Source organism: Urocitellus parryii, chromosome 9 (genome assembly GCF_045843805.1).
Source record: "Urocitellus parryii isolate mUroPar1 chromosome 9, mUroPar1.hap1, whole genome shotgun sequence".
Taxonomy (NCBI): Eukaryota; Metazoa; Chordata; class Mammalia; order Rodentia; family Sciuridae; genus Urocitellus; species Urocitellus parryii.
The window spans coordinates 95,245,623-95,260,205 of record NC_135539.1 but is presented as its reverse complement, the minus strand read 5'-3'; the positions used below and the strand labels follow the sequence as shown (position 1 = coordinate 95,260,205).

Here is a 14,583-nt window from a genome sequence, read left to right as displayed (position 1 = left end):
TCATAGGTGATAAATCTAAATGTTATGACAAAAATCCATAAAGATTCATAATGTTAAATGGATCTTTAAAAATGAGTAAGAAAATATGAAATAACTAAATGAGGAAAAGATAAAAGGACATGAATAGAAAATTGATAGAATAAATACAAACTGCCAGAAGAAGTATGACAAGAAATTCAGCCTAGCTGTTAGTCAAAGAAATGGAAGTTAGAAAAATGATAGGCATGGGTTTTTCTTCTTTGTCAGTTTTTCAAAACTTTAGAATATTGATAGCAAACACAATTAGTGTTGGCAAGGATGTGGAGAAACATGCATTATTACACCAAGTTGGTAGGAAGATTTTTATTTTTAGTTTTTAGTTTTTGGTACTGGGGGTTGAACCCAGGGCCCTTTACCACTGAGCTAGATCCCCAACCAAACCCTTTTTATTTTTTTATTTGGAGGTAAGGCCTCACAAAATTGCTAAGGCTGGCCCTGAACTTGTGATTCTCCTGCCTCAGACTCCAGAGCTGCTGAGATTAAAAGTGTGTGCATGGCCCTCGGCCCTTGGTAGGAATTTTATTGCTACAAACCTTTGGGAAGAAATCTAATAAAAATTATTTTAAAATAAATACATATAAACTTTGATGGGCTGGGGATGTGGCTCAAGCGGTGGCGCGCTCGCCTGGCATGCGTGTGGCCCGGGTTCGATCCTCAGCACCACATACCAGCAAAGATGTTGTGTCCGCCGAGAACTAAAAAATAAATATTAAAAAAAAATTCTCTCTCTCTCTCTCTCTCTCTCTCTCTCTCTCTCTCTCTCTCTCTCTCTCCCTCTCTCTCCTCTCTCACTCTCTTTAAAAAAAAATTCTCTCTCTCTCTCTCTCTCTCTCTCTCTCTCTCTCTCTCTCTCTCTCCCTCTCTCTCTCTCTCTCTCCCCTCTCTCTCACTCTCTCTTTAAAAAAATACATATAAACTTTGACCCACAATCCCACATTTTTAAAATACTATCTTCAGAAGGAGATACTCTGGGGGATAATTATTTATGTCTGAGGATGATAATTTCTTAACTTTCACAATTATAATAATTGGAAATAGCCTGGGAGTTGATTACCTTCTGATGAGGCCTGGAGATTAGCACCAGCTGACTACTGGCTGTTGTATTGCTAGGGCCTTGTTCAAACCTGAGACCCTTGCTTGCTCTCTCTCTCTTCAGCCCCCAGCTTAGCTTTCATGTTTTGTCTTCTCTTCCACTACTCTTGATGGCAGAGGAAACCAGGGCCAGTTAGCTCATGACATATCACTCAGCTCTGCTGAGGAAATGAATAATAAAGTGTTCTCCCAGATAATTAAGTTAATCACATGCATAGATAAGAATGCCTCAAAGGTAGGTATAAGAAAAATTTGTATTAGAATCACCTAGACTGTGCATTAAAAATGAAAACCATGGGCTTCACCCCAAACCTCTTCAAACAGAATCACCCAAGATGAGATCTTAGGATGTGCAATTTACCAGGTAATTCTTGCAAACCCTAAAATTTGAGAATTGATAAGAAGAAAAGTCTAGGAAAATATGCACCAAAATATCAATGATAGTGGTCTATAGATGGTGGAAATTCAAAGAACTTATGCTTTCTTCCTGTGCTTTGATGTATTATTTGAGTATTAAACAACAAACATGTACTATTTTTGCATGGGGGGCAAGAAACAAAAAATAATATTCTGAAAGGAAATAAGCAGTAGTTGCAAGTCAGTTACTTGCAACTTATAGTATGCTGGTTATGTGTCAGCCTTTTCAGCTGGAGAACCTCCTGCCTTTCACGTTTCTCTCACTCAAGAAAGCATACTGACATATCACTCATTGTGGTTGGGAATTTTCAAATAAAAACTTTAACATTATTGATTGCTTATTTTAGGTTTTCAAACTTGGTTCCTCTGATTCAGCAGATATTGATGATAATGTTTTTCTGAATGAGTTAGAGAAAATTGAAAAATGTCCACAAATTCCAAGTAAGTATTTTTATTAAATTCATGAAGATGATTAATAATACAGAAGACATATTTTAAACTGATATGAACTATTTTATATCTTTAAATATATTTTTGCCTAGTGCTATTTGGCTTGCACAATTTATTATTTCCTCTTGCGTTTATTTAAATTTTGTGTGTATCACCATATATTATAGTATATATTATTATTATATAGAAATACTAAGGCTTAAATAGTTCTTCATTTTATAAATGACCATTGGTCCTTCACAAAAACCAAGTAGATATTAATGGCAAAAATAAATAATGATGTGAAAAACAGCAGGGCCTCTGAAGTGGGACTCCAAACAATTGCTATATTCCCAGGCAAAATCACGTAGCCCTCTGCAAATCTGTCTAAAATGAATGCACACCTTATATGTACTAGCCACTTTGCTCTGTGTCAGTGTGACAGAATGTATATTTGACATGATCCCTACTCCAAAGGAGCTGACAGTCTACAAGAGGATCCCCAAACATTGTTTTCCCCACTCCAATTGAACCTCATACCAACACATCCACTGTTGGTACATTTATGATCCAGACTTTAAAAGAGACTTCTGCTGCTACTTCTACTTCATCAAGTATTTGTATGTCATTTTCGGTAGGATATAATGATTGGAGCATAATAAGTTTTCTTTATGAGGTTTTAGGACAATATCTAGGGCGGGTATTTCAGTCAGCCAGAACCCATCTTAGCAGTGATGGCTATATGAATCTTAGCTCTCCTCAAAGATACTTTAATGTCTTAGGTGGTTAGCTATGTTCTGTCTTCAGAGTGACCTATTCACACTTCCCTTATTCTGACCAATGGATTTTCTAAAATTGTAGAAACTGTGTTGGCTATGGAATGCCTAATATCATTGCATAACTGTCACAGATTTTATGCCATTTTTTTGCAAAAAAAAGTAGAATATGACCACATTATATGAAGCTTTTTTAAAAAATTGTGCCAGTATAGTAGAAACTATTTTTTACCAAGCTATTTTTGGTGCAAGATTAGGATGCATGAAATACTCATGAACATACATTAATTCAGTTGTATTGATTATACAGTGAAATATAGTGTATTCTATGATCTGAGGTTTATATCCCAAATTCATGTAATTCCTAACCCTCAAGTTAATGCTATTAGGAGGTGGGGCTTCTGGGAAATGATTAGGTCATGAAGGCTCTGTCCTCATGTTTGAAATTAGTGCCCTTATTTAAAAAAAAAAAAAGGCCACTTAATGGGGCCACAAAGAGGACACAAAGAGGAAAACAAAAAAGACACAAAGAGGAAAAAGCAACCTCCTGTGAACCAAGAGGATGGCTCTCACCAGACACTGAATATGCTGGCATCTTGATATTGGACTTCCAAACCTCCAGAGCCATAAGAAATAAATTTATGTTATTTATTTTTTTTTATTGGTTGTTCACAACATTACAAAGCTCTTGACATATCATATTTCATACATTAGATTCAAGTTGGTTATGAACTCCCATTTTTACCCCAAATACAGATTGCAGAATCACATCGGTTACACATCCACATTTTTACATAATGCCCTATTAGTAACTGTTGTATTCTGCTACCTTTCCTATCTTCTACTATCCTCCCTCCCCTCCCATCTTCTCTCTCTACCCCATCTACTGTATTTCATTTCTCTCCTTGTTTATTTGCCCGTTCCCCTCGCAACCTCTTATGCGTGATTTTATATAACAATGAGGGTCTCCCTCCATTACCATGCAATTTCCCTTTTCTCTCCCTTTCCCTCCCACCTAGTGTATCTGTTTAATGTTGATCTTTTCTTCCTGCTCTTCCTCCCTGTTCTGTTCTTGGTTGTTCTCATTATATCAAAGAAGACATTTGGTATTTGTTTTTTAGGGATTGGCTAGCTTCACTAAGCATAATCTGCTCTAGTGCCATCCATTTCCCTGCAAAATCCATGATTTTGTCATTTTTTAGTGCTGCGTAATATTCCATGGTGTATAAATGCCACATTTTTTTTATCCATTCATCTATTGAAGGGCATCTGGGTTGGTTCCACAGTCTAGCAATTGTGAATTGTGCTGCTATGAACATCGATGTGGCAGTATCCCTGTAGTAAGCTCTTTTAAGGTCTTCAGGGAATAGTCTGAGAAGGGCAATAGTTGGGTCAAATGGTGGATCCATTCCCAGCTTTCCCAGGAATCTCCATACTGCTTTCCAAATTGGCCGCACTAGTTTGCAGTCCCACCAGCAATGTACAAGAGTACCCTTTTCCCCACATCCTTGCCAGCACTTGTTGTTGTTTGACTTCATAATGGCTACCAATCTTACTGGAGTGAGATGGTATCTTAGGGTGGTTTTGATTTGCATTTCTCTGACTGCTAGAGATGGTGAGCATTTTTTCATGTACTTGTTGATTGATTGTATGTCCTCCTCTGAGAAGTGTCTGTTCAGGTCTTTTGCCCATTTGTTGATTGGGTTATTTGTTTTTTTATTGTTTACTTTTTTGAGTTCTTTGTATACTCTGGATATTAGGGCTCTATCTGAGGTGTGAGGAGTAAAAATTTGTTCCCATGATGTAGGCTCCCTATTTACCTCTCTTATTGTTTCTCTTGCTGAGAAAAAACTTTTCAGTTTAAGTAAGTCCCATTTATTGATTCTTGTTATTAACTCTTGTGCTATGAGTGTCCTGTTAAGGAATTTGGAACCCGACCCCACAATATGTAGATCGGAGCCAACTTTATCTTCTATCAGACGCAGAGTCTCTGATTTGATATCTAGCTCCTTAATCCACTTTGAGTTAACTTTTGTGCATGGCGAAAGGAGGGGATTCAGATTCATTTTGTTGCAAATGGATTTCCAGTTTTCCCAGCACCATTTTTTGAAGATGCTATCCTTCCTCCATTGCATGCTTTTAGCTCCTTTATCAAATATAAGATAGTTGTAGCTTTGTGGATTAGTCTCTGTGTCCTCTATTCTGTACCATTGTTCCACCCGCCTGTTTTGGTACCAGTACCATGCTGTTTTTGTTACTATTGCTCTGTAATATAGTTTGAGATCTGGTATCGCTATACCGCCTGATTCACGCTTCCTGCTTAGAATTGCTTTTGCTATTCTTGGTCTTTTATTTTTCCATATGAATTTCATGATTGCTTTATCTATTTCTACAAGAAATGCCGTTGGGATTTTGATTGGGATTGCATTAAGCCTATAGAGAACTTTTGGTAATATCGCCATTTTGATGATGTTAGTTCTGCCTATCCATGAACAGGGTATATTTTTCCATCTTCTAAGATCTTCTTCTACTTCTCTCTTTAGGGTTTTGTAGTTTTCTTTGTACAGATCTTTCACCTCTTTTGTTAGGTTGATTCCCAAGTATTTTATTTTTTTTTTTGAGGATATTGTGAATGGAGTGTTTTTCCTCATTTCCATTTCAGAAGTTTTGTCGCTGATATACAGAAATGCCTTTGATTTATGCATGTTGATTTTATATCCTGCCACTTTGCTGAATTCATTTATTAGTTCTAATAGTTTTTTTGTAGACCCTTTTGGTTCTTCGAGGTATAGAATCATGTCATCCGCAAATAGTGATAATTTAAGTTCTTCTTTTCCTATTTTTATGCCTTTAATTTCTTTCGTCTGTCTAATTGCTCTGGCCAGTGTTTCGAGAACTATATTGAATAGAAGTGGTGATAGAGGGCATCCCTGTCTTGTTCCAGATTTTAGGGGGAATGCCTTCAATTTTTCTCCATTGAGAGTGATGCTAGCCTGAGGCTTGGCATAAATAGCTTTTATAATGTCGAGGTAAGTTCCTGTTATCCCTAGTTTTTCTAGTGTTTTGAACATAAAGGGATGCTGTACTTTGTCGAATGCTTTTTCTGCATCTATTGAGATGATCATATGGTTCTTATCTTTAAGTCGATTGATGTGGTGAATAACATTTATTGATTTCCGTATATTGAACCATCCTTGCATCCCAGGGATGAATCCTACTTGATCATGGTGAACAATTTTTTTGATGTGCCTTTGTATCCGATTCACCAGAATTTTATTGAGGATTTTTGCATCTAGGTTCATCAGAGATATTGGTCTGTAGTTTTCTTTCTTTGAGGTGTCTATGTCTGGTTTCGGAATCAGGGTGATGTTGGCCTCATAGAATGAATTTGGCAGAGCTCCCTCTTTTTCTATTTCCTGAAATAACTTGAAAAGTATTGGTATTAATTCTTCTTTAAAGGTTTTGTAAAACTCCGCTGTATACCCATCCGGTCCTGGGCTTTTCTTGGTTGGTAGTCTTTTGATTGCTTCTTCTATTTCATCTATTGATATTGGTCGGTTTAAGTTGTGGGTATCCTCCTGACTCAGTCTGGGCAAATCATATGACTTAAGGAATTTATCGATGTCTTCACTATCCTCTATTTTATTGGAATATAGGTTTTCAAAATAATTTCTAATTGTCTTCTATATTTCTGTAGTGTCTGTTGTAATATTGCCTTTTTCATCCCGTATGTTAGTAATTTGAGTTCTCTCTCTTCTTCTCTTCGTTAGCATGGCTAGGGGTCTGTCGATCTTATTTATTTTTTCAAAGGACCAACTTTTAGTTTTGTTAATTTTTTCAATAGTTTCTTTTGTTTCAATTTCGTTGATTTCCGCTCTGATTTTAATTATTTCTTGCCTTCTGCTACATTTGCTGTTGTTTTGCTCTTCCTTTTCTAAGTCTTTGAGATGGAGTGTGAGCTCATTTATTTGTTGGTTTTTCCTTTTTTTGAGGTATGACCTCCAGGCGATGAATTTCCCTCTTAAAACTGCTTTCATTGTGTCCCATAGATTCCGATATGTTGTGTCTGTATTTTCATTTATCTCTAAGAATTTTTTGATTTCCTCCTTTATGTCTTCTGTAACCCATTGCTCATTCAGTAACATATTGTTCATTTTCCATGTGATGTAGGATTTTTCCTTCCTTCTTTTATCATTGATTTCCAGTTTCATTGCATTATGATCAGATAAAATGCATGGTATTATCTCCACCCCTGTATATTTACTGAGGGATGCCCTATGGCTTAATATATGGTCTATTTTTGAGAAGGATCCATGTGCTGTTGACAAAAAAGTATAGCCACTTGATGTTGGATGATATATTCTATATATGTCAGTTAAGTCTAGGTTGTTGATTGTGATATTGAGTTCTATAGTTTCTTTATTCAACTTTTGTTTGGAAGATCTGTCCAATGGTGAGAGAGGTGTGTTGAAGTCACCCATAATTATCGTATTGTGGTCTATTTGATTCTTGAACTTGAGGAGAATTTCTTTCATGAACGTCGCAGCACCATTATTTGGTGCATAAATATTGATAATTGTTAAGTCTTGTTGGTGAATGGTTCCTTTTAACAGTATATAATGACCTTCCTTATCCCTTTTGATTAATTTAGTCTTGAAGTCGATTTCATTCTATATGAGGATGGCCACTCCTGCCTGCTTACGAGGACCGTGTGCGTGGTATATTTTTTCCCAACCTTTCACCTTCAGCCTGTGTATGTCTTTTCCAATCAGATGTGTCTCCTGGAGGCAGCATATTGTTGGATTTGTTTTTTTAATCCATGTTACCAGCCTATGTCGCTTTATTGGAGAGTTTAAGCCATTAACGTTTAGAGTTACTATTGATGTATGGTTTGTACTTCCAGCCATATTTGATTATTTATCTTCTTTTAGTTTGTTTCTCCAAGATTAGCTTCCCCCCGCCCTCTGACTTTATAGAGGCACTTCCCACTGATGGTTTTGGTTATTGTTTTTCATTTCTTCCTCATGTAATGTTTTGCTCAAGATGCTTTGCAATGCTGGTTTTCTGGCTACAAATTCTTTTAGCTTTTGTTTATCCTGAAAGATTTTTATTTCATTGTCATACCTGAAGCTTAGTTTTGCTGGATACAGATTTCTTGGTTGGCATCCATTGTCTTTCAGTGTTTGAAATACATTGTTCCAGGATCTTCTCGCTTTCAGCGTCTGTGATGAAAAATCCGTTGTTAACCTTATTGGTTTACCCCTAAATGTAACCTGCCTCTTTTATCTTGTAGCTTTTAATATTTTCTCTTTGTTCTGTATGTTGGATATCTTCATAACAATGTGTCTTGGCGTTGGTCTACTGTGATTTTGTGTGCTCGGTGTCCTATATGCATCTACAATTTGTATATCTGTTTCCTTTTTTATTTCTGGAAAGTTTTCTGTAATTATTTCATTCAGCAGGTTACTCATTCCCTTGGTATTAATCTCTGTGCCTTCTTCTATCCCAATGACTCGTAAGTTTGGTTTTTTAAAATTATCCCAAATCTCTTGGATGTTTTTCTCGTGGTTTTTTACCAGCCTATCTGAGTTGGCTAGACTCCTTTCAAGATGATATATTTTGTCTTCATTATCTGACGTTCTGGCTTCTACTTGCTCCACTCTGTTGGTGATACTGTCGATTGAGTTTTTAATTTGGTTTATCGTTTCCTTCATTTCTAGAATTATTGATTGATTTTTTTAATAATCTCTATCTCCTGATAAAGATGCTTAACTTCTTCTTTTATCTGTTTATGTAATTCCTTTTCAATGTGATCTTTAAGTTTCTTTTCCATCTGTCTAAGGTGTTCCTTGAGTTCTTTATATGGCCATTTTTCTGATGACTCTAGGTCCTCCTGAATATTTAGGCTGTCCTTCATTGTTTGTACTCCTTTTCTTCCTTGATTTTTTATGCTCATATTACTTCTTGTTCTGTTTGACTGCTGAGTTACTGTTTACTCTTATAGATTTATTTGATGCTTGGGAGGAGAGATATTAGAAGGGAAGGGAAGAAGTCACTAAAGAGAATGAGAGTAAGCAGGTAGAATTCAGGAAAGGGGAAGTAAGAGAATTGAAAAGAACAGAAAAGACAGAAGAAAAAAGTGAAAAGAAAGAAAGAAAAAATGAAAAAATAAAAAATAAAAATTTAAAACAAAGAAAAAATTATAGTGATAATAAAAAATGGAAATTAAAGTTTAAACAATAATAGTATCCATAATAGAATAAAAAGAATTAGAAAAAATTGAAACCATTAATAAGCAAGTTAAAGAATAACAACTACATCAACAACAAAAAGTAAAAGTAAAATAAAAAAGTACTAATAATAATCATTAAAAAAATAATAATAATAATAAATGCAGTCATAGAGCTCGATTAACTTCTCTTCCAGTAGGTGGAGCTATGCCCACTGGGCCAGGCTTCTCTTCTTGATAGGTGGGAACCAATCACTGTGTCTCAGCTCTTCTTCCCAGACTGTGAGGGTCTCCAATCCTGAGTGCCTAGGGCCTTCTCTTGTGGTTCCTCAATCCAGGCCCCGCTCACCTGTGACGCTTACCACAATACTGGCTACACGCTGGGTCTGCTGCTCCTGGGAGCTCTGTTTTCATGGATGTCTGGCCACACCCCTTCTGTTTGCATCCCTCGGACCCTAAGTTTGTATGGCTAGGGACTGAGGGCCCCCAGAGAACTTGTTTGCCCTCAGGTAGCAACTCCCCTGGTAACTCGTGCAAGGGACCTCTGTTGTCAGCACTGGTGAAAGCAACAGCCGGGAGTTCTGCGCTGCAGGTCCCACGTCCCTCCTGATTCTCTGGGTCCGGCTATGGTGCTCAGTTGGCTTTTACCTCTGTGAGTTCAGGTGGGCTGACTAGTTATTTCAGTGGGATCGTTAGTGCTGAGACACGAGAAGCAAGCGAACCAGAGCTTGAATGCAGCTGATTCGTGCTCAGTGTGTGTTTTCAGAGGGGCCCAGGCTGTGCGCCCTAGCTCCACGTCAGCTCAACTTTGCCTAGTGATCCTGAGCAAGCAGGCTTTAGATAATTTACAGCTCCCTATGTCCGCACCATTGAAGAGGTCAGAGACTTGATCTCTCCGCGCCTGTTGCCTTGTTAGACTACCTCAATGATATTCATGTTACCCTTACAGTTTCCTGGCATAAGCAAGATCTTGGGACTATACAAACTGCTGCTTCTGTTTCCAGTCCAGTTTTCTAGAACTGAAACCCTGCTGCCGTCACCTCCACCTCTGGGCCGCACTCGGGCGCCGCGCTTGTCCGCGGCCTTAGCAGCGCCGCCGGGACCTCTGTCGCTCCTCGGCTAGGTGCCTGGCTCCCGGCGTCCAAGCGACTGCCCCCGCGGCTCTCTGGCCCCCACCTCCGGAGTACGGGTCCCCTCGCAGGGGAATGCCGAACGACCCCAGAACAGATTCTGCCCAAAGGGCCAGCAGGGAACAAGCGACCGCGAGGTGGTGGTCCCGCCTTCGGAGGATAGGACTCGGCACGCAGCCCAGTTCCAGTCTCTAGGTGCGGCAGCTGGACCATGTAGACAGAGCCATTTCACAGCATGCAGAAAGCAAATGGCGGCTCCCGCGGAGCGGATTTTCGGCCCCGAAACCACAGCCCAGCCAACAATCCCACTCCACTAACTCTCCCTGTATAGAAAATATTCAAAAAAAAAAAAAAAAGGAGGGAGTGTACTGAGCTTTCCTTGTCTCAGGTACTTACAATCCGCTGCTGATTACGTATTCAGCTTCTCTGCCGGGAGCGAAGTGAAAGAGGCAGCAGATGGGCGCAAAGCACCCGCGGCTCTGCGCAGAAAAACGTCTCTCTTTCAAATTCTTTGTTTTTTCTGCTGCTTGGCAAGGTGGTCCGCTACCGATTAATGGTGAAAGGTGCTCTAACAAGCTGCATGAAATCTCGATTAAAGCCGCTGCTCAGAGCCCCACGCTCAGCACTTCAGCGTTCCCCGTTCGCAGCGTCCATCTTCCTAATTTTTCCAATTTATGTTATTTATATGTAACTCAGTCTACGGTGTTTTGTTAAAGTGGCCCAGATGGACTAGAAAGAGGAATGTGGAAAGACGAGTAAATGGATTCCAAGTGTGATATACTCCAAACTTTTCATTTATTTGATTATTTGAAGAGTATCTCTTTCCCTTTGCTATTTACTAAGAGTAGCATGCTAAAAATTACTCATGAGTGGAAGGAGCAAACTCACTCTTATGGTGTTAGATACAAGATGACACCCAAACACCTCATGTGGCAATGCAGGAATGTTCAGAGGTGAAATGATTAGATTATGAGAGCTGAATTCTGATTGGTGGAATAGTTCATTTGATGGATTAATAATTTAAGTATCATTTGGTGGTAACTGTAGGCAGGAGGGGCATGGCTGGAGGAAGTAGGACACTGAGGGCATGCCATTTGTGATGATATTTTGTTCCTGACTCCTTGCTCAGCCCCAACTGCTGTGAGCTGAGAAGATTTCCTCCACCACACTCTTTTCACCACAATGCTCTGCCTCACTGACAGGCCCAGAGCAATGGAATCAGCTGACCATTGACTAAATCTCTGAAACTGTGAATCCAAAATAAACTTTACCTCCTCTAAATTGTTTTTGTCAAGTGTTTGAATCACAACAATGAAAAGCTGACTGACATACTTACAAATCATATTATTATGAAAAAGATTATAAATCGGTCTTCTATCCATATTTTAGATTAATTATCCAATTCATGTCTAAACAATACCTAGTGTTTTCTAAGACAATTTTTCATTTTAGAAAATATTCTCTAAAACAGAAAATTTGCAAAATTGTAATAAAAAATAGAGATTATTCTCAGTTATATTACCTTTTACCTTATTTTTCTCTCTAGATTTTGACTGGCAGTGGATTATCTTAGATGGTCCAGTGGATACTTTGTGGATAGAGAATCTAAATTCTGTGTTTGATGAAACTAGAACACTGTTCCTAGCAAACAGTGAGAGAATAGTTTTAACTAGTAAGATAAGAGTTATTTTTGAAACGGATACTCTCTCTCAGGCCAGTCCTGCTACTGTCAGCCGGTGTGCAATGATATATATGGTAAGTTTTCAAAAAATTTTCTTAACAAAGAAAACGTGTTGTTTAGGATAGTAGCCAGTCACTATTGATACCACTTTAATGTTTATTTTACTTTTACCTCTGGATCCAGAAGCACACCCCAGTAGTTCAGAAGTTTTGTGACCCCAAAGTCTCACAATCTAGAATTGAATATGAATGCATTTATTACTTAATTCAATTACTCTCAATAATTGAAGTGTCAATATTTTCCCCAACTGTGAGTAGTACTTTCAATTAGACAGGTTAGGCTGCTGGTGTGAACTAATTTTCCAACAGAAGAAATATTTCCCTGAGACCTTTTCTTACTCTTAGAACTTGAAAAACACATTGCCAAGACAGTAGTGAGGAGGTAAAAGACACCACAAAAAAATAAGTATATTCTATAAATGAAATTAATTATTAGCTATGATTAGCTCTGTGCTATAATATAGCTAATTAAGTCCAGGATTACTTCTAGGTAAGCAGTTCCCCTCACCACATACACTGCCTCAATACACCTCCCTACACATACTCCTCCAATTGCCTATTGTCTGATAAAACTATGGTCAGAAACATATATCATTCCAGAGAATGATAATTACTTGAGCTGTTTTTGACCACTTGCCCTTTAATGAATAATAACTCATATTTGGCAGAGGACACTGATAAAGCAAAAAGGAAGTAGGAGGACAGCATACTTTTTAATTTACTTAAGATTTTCTTATGCTTTTTATTATTAGGATCCTGTTGATCTGGGATGGGAGCCTTATGTCAAGTCATGGCTTTCAAAAACCTCTAAAATCATGAATCAATCAGGAGTGGATTGTCTTGAATTCATGATTCAGAAAAGTGTCACTGATGGACTAAAATTTATAAAGAAGCATCAGAAATTTCAGCCATTTCCTGTACAGGACATAACAGTTATTATAACTCTCTGCAGAATTCTTGATGCTTTCTTTGAATTCATGAGTAGAAACGGAGGATTTGGAGAAGGTGAGTTTTTCCCCCTAAGTCACATTAATGATATTACAGCTTTGCCAGTCAATGGCAATTTATCATCTTCTGTAAAAGAAAATGAAGCCAGAAATTTTCAATTTATTTGGACCAACAGCAAATATGCACATGGAACAAACTAAAAATCCTTCACAGGGAGCATATCAATAAAAGTAAATTAAAATCATACACAATATTATAAGATGACAAAAAAACCTGAAGAACCCTTTGAGGTTTTCTATTAGGGAAGATTTTTTTTTTGCCATGTTTCAACAATTCTTTGAGTTAATAGGGAAAACTGTTAAAAATTCTAATTGTAAGTTATAATCATCCAAAAGCATAAATATGCAAAGTAGTAAAACATATATAAGGAGAAACCAGTAGATTTAGAAATCAGTATAGCATTATGAATAAAGGCAACTCAAATATCCATCCTAATTTTATTTTAGAGTGAAAGTCATCTTGACCAATAAAAAAGAGAGGTTATTAATTGTAAAAGACAGATTAAGAATATAGTGTGTGTGTGTGTGTGTGTGTGTGAGAGAGAGAGAGAGAGAGAGAGAGAGAGAGAGAGAGAGAGAGAGAGAGAAGAAAATATATGAAAAAATGGCTGACAGAACTACAAGGTTAAATAAGCATATCTGTTATCTGTGGACTGGGGAAATAGCTCAGTTGGTAGAATGCTTGCCTTGCATGCACAAGGCCCTGGGTTCAATCCTCAGCAACAATTTTTTTAAAAAGCATATCTGTAATCTAGTTAGAGATGTTAGAAACTCCTCTAGAAGTCCTCCTATATAACATACAAAGAGGTTTTTAAGGTCCTAAGACAGAGGGCAATAAAAACTCAGGACCAGGACTTGGAAATCAGAGTGGTAAACTCCAGAGAAAACTAAGTGGATAACTCCAACACTTAGGGTGGAGGCATAAGAGCAAATAATTACTCCAGTTTTTAAAACCCCAGACCTCCTTCAACCCTCTGAGGAATACATTACTAAAAGTTTCAATGATGGCTCTCTGTAGACCAGAAACTGAACAAGATTTAATGATAGCAATGAAGATAATAGGACCCTGGAAAATAAAGGCCAAATAGTGGTCCTTAACCTCCAGAAACAGATGAAAGGAGCAGGGAAGATATGAGTTTCAGAGAGTTATGAAGATAAGTAATAGAATATAGAATCATCAGGAGTGAAACATATGTGCCGGCAACAAGGTACCAGAAGCTTGTGTCATGAGAAGAAATCAAGGATGAGTGTCCAGGAGGTTAAGAGTAGTTGCTCCAGTAAGCCATTATAATCTCTTGCCCATTTCCAGACCTGAGCTATGTTTCAGGTTTAGAGCCATTGACAAAACAGAAGGTTGGGACCCTCTAAAATAAAATGGAACACATTTACAAAAATAATGGTACTGGTTCTTCTCCGAAGGGAACTACAGCCATTTATTTGGGTGACTTCCACTAGAGAATGAAGCATATTCAAAAGAATTTTAGAATTGTAGGACAGAGGGTCTGACTTGACATTGATATCCAGAAACCAAAGGCATCTTAATGTCCATCTCAATTAGAGTCCATTCATATGAGGACTAGGGAATAAATGACGTACAGAATTCTGACCAAAGTTCAGTTTACTAGATAGAGTTCACTAGGACCCCACCTCCTGGTTATTTTCCTGATCCCAAAATATATAACTGGATTTAATGTACTTAATCCTTTGACCAAATTGGGTCTTTA

At 37.8% G+C, this 14,583-nt stretch overlaps 1 protein-coding gene across 1 annotated transcript in view; it reads left to right on the top strand.

The window, feature by feature from the left end:
- The window catches only part of Dnah14 (dynein axonemal heavy chain 14), a 356,406-nt gene that overhangs the window by 177,660 nt on the left and 164,163 nt on the right, over positions 1–14,583 (top strand). Inside the window, exons 38-40 of the mRNA XM_077802938.1 lie at positions 1,896–1,989; positions 11,659–11,867; positions 12,605–12,857. Of these exons, the coding sequence (XP_077659064.1) occupies positions 1,896–1,989; positions 11,659–11,867; positions 12,605–12,857 (556 nt within the window). The remainder of the gene's footprint in view (positions 1–1,895; positions 1,990–11,658; positions 11,868–12,604; positions 12,858–14,583) is intronic.